This window comes from Anguilla rostrata, chromosome 11, assembly GCF_018555375.3.
Source record: "Anguilla rostrata isolate EN2019 chromosome 11, ASM1855537v3, whole genome shotgun sequence".
Taxonomy (NCBI): Eukaryota; Metazoa; Chordata; class Actinopteri; order Anguilliformes; family Anguillidae; genus Anguilla; species Anguilla rostrata.
In genome coordinates, this window is record NC_057943.1 from 36,384,819 (window position 1) to 36,391,899 (window position 7,081).

Genomic DNA, 7,081 nt, shown 5'->3' on the forward strand with positions numbered 1-7,081 from the left:
GGCTACTGGTTAATGAAAGCCTGCATTGAACACTGAAGGATATTAATCTGCCTCATCAAAAAAAAAAAAAAAAAACTTTGGATGTTGTTCTTGTGGTGATGCCTGTATGCCTCACCTGACACACAGACTCACATCCTCCCCTCCTCTCCTCCTCCGTCCCTCCCTCTGCTCTCCCTGACACTCTTCTCTTCCACGCACAGCCATTCCATCCTTACTCCCGTCATTTCCCCTCGTGAACTTCCTCAAAACAAGCGGGAACTGTCCCATTCCATCACCTGACCATTATGCATTCATAAACGGGGCATTCTGTAAGCTCACACAGTCCTACACACAGGTTTCAAATAAGAGACACTGAAATATCACCAGTAAGATGGCAGACTAGTTCCCCATTCCTAGTGCTGAGAATTGGGCCCTTTTTAGCACTCTGAGGCACAGATACAAACCTGGTTTATTTAGTCTTTCTCTTCATCTCCTTTATTTTCCTGTGTCCAGTCCTGCAGTTATTCATTCTGGTCAATGTCTACTTCGACCAAACCCACACTGATTAATCGCAGTATCTGTTCTTGCCCATAATAGCCAACTGCAACACACACAACAAAAAAAATTATCTTTTTGACAAGAGATGTACACCTTAAAGAACTATAATGACAACATTTTGCCTCTTGATAGCTTTAAAATGTGTTGTTCACTTGCTAGCTGATAATAACCAGAAGTCTGATACAATTGATTATGCAGTATGCTTTCGGTGGCCAAAATAAAAAATAAAAAACTTTTCTGTATGCTTTCTCTCCTTTTCTCCCTCTGTGGAATGTTTAACATTTTATTATTATTATTATTATTGTTGTTGTTGTTGTTGTTGTTGTTGTTGTTGTTGTTGTTGTTGTTGTTGTTGTTGTTGTTGTTGTTATTATTATTAATAATAATAATAATAATAATTGCACATTTAATCCATAATAAGGCAGTAAAACCATGTTTAGGCTATTAAGATACATCCTATTGTCATTGGATGATACAGACATCACAAAAACATATCTATTTTGTTTCTGGGGTACACATTCATGAAAGTTTAGTTGTAATTGTAACAATTTTGCTATCAATATGGAACACACACAGCTTTTTAAAAATATTTTACAGGTATGTAGAATATTCCGGTATACCCAGGATATTATTTGGATTTTCAAGCGAAAAATGCAAAAATATACATGTAATATAAATATTAATTTAGTATAAATACAAAAGATTCTGAATATAAAGCTTTTTTCATGAAATAATAATTTTAAAAATGTGTTTGATGTTTATTCAGGTTCCCTTATAATATCCCTATTAATTTTCCGTTAAATATTGCATTTTGTCTAAAAATCTGAAACCATTTAATGTGCAAAAGTATGCAATAATAAGATATCGGGAAGATCACGGCACTGTACCTAAAGCAAGCATATTTTCTGGCAAAGCTGTGATTCATATCAATCCACTATGATGAGGGGGGTATAAAGCCTGTTTTAAAAAGGTGGATTATTAGTGTAGTGGATTATTCATATTTAATGAAGCACTCAAAACAAGAAACACATTTACAGTGGTGTAGTCACTGGTTATGAAATACATCTCTCAAAAGTATCATTCTTCTTTTGCTGAATGTTTAAAATAGGTCCAAAACCAAAGGCAAGGATTAAATAAGATTGTTAAATGTCGTCCAATGTATTCCGGTGCTGAACATTTCAAGAAAATTCCACTCTGAAGGAGAACGGTAACTTCTCACTTGGTATATTCATTGATGGTTGTTATATCAAAAATATACAGGGAAGGGGGGAACAAAACAAAGCTGGAATTGTGGATTAAGTTTGCTTCTGCATTTTAAGAAAGCACAAAAGCGCAGCATCGTATAACATAGACATATATTCAGGAAGAAATGGTGACACTAAGACTCCTGTTCACAAAAATCCCATTTTGTTTTTTTTGTTTGTTTGTTTTTTCAGGATGGTCCATTGTAGGAACGATGGTCCTTTGTCATCACTAAATGTAGAGTAACAAAATAAATGGATGTGAAATTAAAATGACAGGAAAGAAAAAGGAAGTTTGAAACAAAGAACAATCAGCATGGCTGTTCTACAAATCTTTTACCAAAAAAACAAAAACAAACAAACAATTGTATAAATGTGGAAATACTTTCAAAAATGTTTTTCCCCTTTCTCTTCCCCAGCATTGCATACGCTGCCATGTCACCTGCCACTTCTTAACACACTGCGGATTGCACAGATGGGGGGAGTCCAAGGAGGACCTTTCTTGTGCACTTCACCAGGTGAATAGGTGAGCGGTGCAAATGAAGGTCGCTGGTGTGCGATGAGGCAGAGTCATCCCGGCCGGCTGAATCCGTCCCATCGCTTGGTCACATATCAGACCGTGGGGCCAAAAGCCAGGCGCTACAACAGCACTTTCACACGATGAGCCACCCAGCAGCCCGAGCAGACGCTACAACAGCGCTTTCACACGATGAGCCACCCAGCAGCCCGAACAGAAATACACTCTGAGCGACTGACTCGCTGACTGACCGTAGACCTCAGACTCACTGCTTCACAACCCACTTACTCAAATCACAGACCTCAAGCTGCTGGTTTTCCAACCTCCCTTAACCTGGGAGTCAGGTGTGAATCCAGTCTGGCCAATCAGTAGCACTAATTGTCAAGTCAATTACCTGGAAGAAAAGAAAACCAGGGCCGGATTCAGATTTGAGGGCCAGATTTGAGAATCCATGGCTTACTACCAACAGCACGCACTCTAGTCCAGAATGAGCACTCTGTGTGGAGATGACTTTAACACTGTGGGGTGAAAGCACATTATAAATTCTCTAGGTACTGCACGAACAAGGCTTAACAGAAATGTGTTAGCAGTAGATGAAGAGTTTCTCTTTTGAGGCATGGCGCGAAAATGTGTTTTAATTCATTTAATGATCAATAAACAGCATTCACAGTTAATATATTTTAAAAATGACATTAGATGTAAATAGTAGAAATGTTAAAAAATGTAAAAAGTTGTGTAATTCGCTCTGGATAAGAGTGTCTGCTAAATTCTTGTAAACAATGCTGTCTAAGAGAAAGCTATCAGCTTTGAAATGGGAAAGTGGCTGGACATTTTGACACACACACACATACACAAATTCACTCTCATCAGAAAAACAAAAACAAACCAAAAAAAGAAAATGGAAAGGCAACAGTAATGATTTTAATCAAGGCAGATGCTGAGCACAATTAGAACAAAGCTAAGACACTGAGAAACTCTGAAAACTATTTATCTGAAATTGGAATGCAGTGGAGATTCTATTAAAGAACATATTTATTCTATTAAGAGTCAACATTCAATTGTTACAAGCTGCAGGATAATTATCCATTATTTCAAGGTTATAGTCAGATAAATACCTCATAGAAAAATAAAACATTTAAATATTCAATATTTCTGATATTCAACTATTATATTACTAATTGGTCACTTGGACCATTACTTCTCTTCTTAAAAATAATGATTACATTTTCTCCAAATAGATATGTACAAAGTCTATGAGTAAAAAAAGCATTCCCTGATATTTTAGTCTGAATTTGTGAATAACAGTACACCACACAGAAAGATCCAGAAGTCCAAGAGGAAGAATTTAATTTGATCACTCAAATATTTGATCCTGGTAACCACTGAGAATCTTAATATGGAATTATACACGATTCACATTCTCAATGCTTAGCTTCTGGTCTATGATTTGAAATTTCCCCATGCACATCATATTAAACAATAATTATAAAACAAACATAAAAATAAAAAAAACACTTGGATGCAGTTCCTCCTCCAGTGCAACAGGGGGCACTTGACCTGTGGTGTATGGTGGCAAAGGCACTGCAATAGCTCAGGACCACAGAGCTGAAGAGATGATCAGAGTTGAGTTTCACTGTAAGTCCTGCATCCACGGCCTCTTTCCAGACTCCTCAGCTAAAAACACGTTCACTGACCACAGCAGTAGCCATACCACGAAATAATCATTTAGAACTAGATCAACATGAACGCGGGCCACACGTGAGCCGGGCCGATCTAACCTCCAACCGGGCCGATCTGCGTCTCCTTGCCAACACTTCCACGGTCAGGACGGCAGCCACCATGACGGCCAAGCCACAGAGCACCAGAGACGCGTACAGCACAGAGAAGAGCTGCCCTGAGGGTGGGGCAGCGGCGAAGGAACACGGAAGGCCTGGGGGCGAGAGGGACAAAGCAGCATACGCACAGTCACCACAAGGAGAAGGTGCACCACAGCCGTGGCTAGGTTCTCATACACACGGACTCTGCCCAAAAGTCTGCCGTAATGGTCCAAAGGAGATCATACTCACTGGAAGAGGTGAGTGAAGGTGTGCGTTGCTGTTGTCTAGGTGTGTCGCTGGTGCTCACTGGCTCAGACGGGACACCATCTTGAGAAGAACATACCACCACCAGGGAATTCAGCATGAGAACCAACAACCCCTTGAGTCATCATGGGTGCCTGAATTGCCAGGATTACTGACTTAGCTGGATAGCTGCACTGAGTAAAACCCGGAACCCTCCCAGATCTGGAACATGGACTGCACTAAAAAGAGCTGTTCCGGGTTTTACTCAGCGCAGTCATCCATCTGGTCATCAGTAATCCTGCTTTGTGATACAGGCCCATGGTGAAAACAACACTGAAGAGTAACCACGGTCCTTTTGGCCTGTATGTTAAGGCTGAAGTGATGGCACACAAACAGCATTTCATACGGCTGAATTATTTAAAATGGAAACTTCATATTTTTTATTCACACTTCAAAATTCTCTGCTTCTTAATGTGCATGCAATAAAAACAACAACAACAATAATAATAATAATAATAATAATGATGATGATGATGATGATGATGAAGATTGGCTGTATAGAGTGCAGGTAGTTTGATCAGTTGGCATGGCGACCGGGACGGGCCAGCACCTGTCCCCCACCTGTGCAGACCATGTCTAGCTCGGTGTCACAGGGCGTGTCTTGGCTTCTCCAGAGACAGTCTCGCAGGGTGGTCTCCTGGCCCTCACAGAGTAGCTGCACCCCAGACGTAGCTCTGTCTCCTCTCCTGGGGCGCAAGAAGTCCAGCTCCCCGCACCCGGCGTCCAGGCACACCAGCCGGGCCACAATCGGGTTCCTGCGGTCAAAGCAGAGCCGCCCCCACCTGCCGCCGTCACGCACCTCCACCAGCCCCGAGCAGCCACCTCTCCGCCAGCCGCCAACCAGACGCAGCTGCCTGCTGCCTGACAGAGTAACACACACACACACACGCTCGCACACGCACACACACACATGCACACACACGCACACACACACATGCACACACACGCACACACACACATGCACGTGCTCGCACACGCACGCACACACACACACATTCACACACACGTACGCACACACGCATGCGTGCACACACACAAAAAAAAACACACTGTAAGCACATAGGAATGACGTTGAACTCACTCACCCTCACATGTAAGCACGCACACACACACACACACACACAGAGCTGGGTCCGACTGTGAGAAACCCCACTTGGTCCAACTGTGTCCATGGCAACACATCGCATCAGTGTGAGCATGTGCAGGCTCTGAGTTAACATCACTATGACAACAACAAACCCCATTAACTTAATTAAATCTTTATCTAAAATGAGTGTTCCTTAAACTTAATTTCCTTTACACTTATAAAATCCGTCCATTGTACTGTTCTAGGTAAGCGGAAACATACTTTAAGTTTATTTTTGGGTGAACTGCCTCTTTGACCAGGTGAAAGCTACAGTACATGTAGCCTACCATTTGCATGATATCCGCTAAAAAAAAACCTTAATTTCGTAATCATCAGTCAACGGATCAGGATGCACACCTGCCATCCTAATTTACTAAATGGAATATTGTAACCCAAAATAAATAAATCAACAATTAATCCCACTGTCAGCGGTTTAGCTAACATGTTGTCAGAATCAAGAGGATATTCCTTTTTAAAACTTCTTTATAAAAAAGGTTGTTTCCATCCCAGATGCTGATTGGCTGAGACCACGTTCTGCAGCACAAACTACGGAAATATTTCTGATGTATTCAAATGTTTCCTTATCTCATCAAATTCTTCATTAATACAGCACAGCGTTAAGTGGAGTATTGCGTTTGTGGAGCGTTAAGTGGAGTAATGGGTATGTAGAATCAATTTATGACACGATTTTATTTATTTTGAAACATTTGTAAGGAAAGGTGCGTGTCCGAAGTGATAATGTTTCCAAACTGGCTGTGTGATTAGGTGTTACTGTACTGGATTTACGAACGCTGCGGGGAACCATGAAACAGAAATAAAATGCGTAGTTCTGCTTGGAACAAACCCGGAGGAAAGAATGTTTCTATTCCGTTTTTTTATTTTTTATTTTTAACTAAAACATTGATTTGAATCAATAGATAATTGTTTGAACAATGTAATCCATTTCAAATAGCATACAAGTGTAAAAATTGTGGAAAATCCCTCCTTACAGTAAATGTTAACAACACTTCTTTGATTTAAATTCTACTAATCTAAGAGGCTTAAAATTATACATAGCTGATGTTCCAGTACGCTTTATTTTCTTAATGTAACCAGTTATGAATTATTCAACTATTGATTTTTTTGTTACTTTTGCTAATTATCTGTTATCTGGCACATTATGTATAATAATTTTGTTCTATGGCAAAATAAAAACATATAAATATAAATTTACTGAAGGATACTTACGAACTAGTGAGCACAGCAGCACCAATGATGACAACACTGCAAACCACTGCATTCTAGAAAATTATGTTCTGTCACATGAAATGTGGAGTGTGTTTTAAAGCAGAACTCAAAGCTAAATGACCATAATAGGAAATGCAGGACCTCTCAGCACATCTCAAAACCACAAGCCACTAAGACCTTGCACAAAACTAAATGTCAATTTTAGTGTTTGAATATTACATGCATGCATTCTTATATATTACGCAGAGATACCATGTGTAGAATATTTCCTTTTTGGACAGAAATTGTAAAACATTTCATGAAACTGCTCAAA

At 40.0% G+C, this 7,081-nt stretch overlaps 1 protein-coding gene across 2 annotated transcripts; it reads right to left on the reverse strand.

The window, feature by feature from the left end:
• Positions 1-2,923: 2,923 nt before the first annotated feature.
• Positions 2,924-6,903, reverse strand: LOC135234794 (antigen WC1.1-like). 2 transcript variants are annotated; one of them, XR_010324201.1, is made up of 5 exons: positions 6,769-6,893; positions 4,977-5,304; positions 4,362-4,439; positions 4,081-4,225; positions 2,924-3,950 (listed from the first exon to the last, which is right to left on the reverse strand). XR_010324201.1 is itself a non-coding variant. In XM_064299737.1 (5 exons), the coding sequence occupies exons 1-5, from the start codon at positions 6,818-6,820 to the stop codon at positions 3,926-3,928; spliced, it is 600 nt and encodes a 199-aa protein (XP_064155807.1). In that variant the 5' UTR covers positions 6,821-6,903; the 3' UTR covers positions 2,924-3,925. The 2 variants fall into 2 exon arrangements, 1 of the variants encoding a protein (XP_064155807.1); XM_064299737.1 differs by having other exon boundaries at positions 4,977-5,276; positions 6,769-6,903.
• Positions 6,904-7,081: the final 178 nt, after the last annotated feature.

Coding starts and splice junctions, on each gene's coding strand:
- LOC135234794 (XM_064299737.1), bottom strand. CDS start 6,820: ATGCAGTGGTTTGCAGTGTTGTCATCATTGGTGCTGCTGTGCTCACTA. Junction 4,440..4,976: donor GCTAGACATGGTCTGCACAG/GTGGGGGACAGG, acceptor GTTCTTCTCAAG/ATGGTGTCCCGTCTGAGCCA. Junction 3,951..4,080: donor AGGAGACGCAGATCGGCCCG/GTTGGAGGTTAG, acceptor GTCTGGAAAGAG/GCCGTGGATGCAGGACTTAC.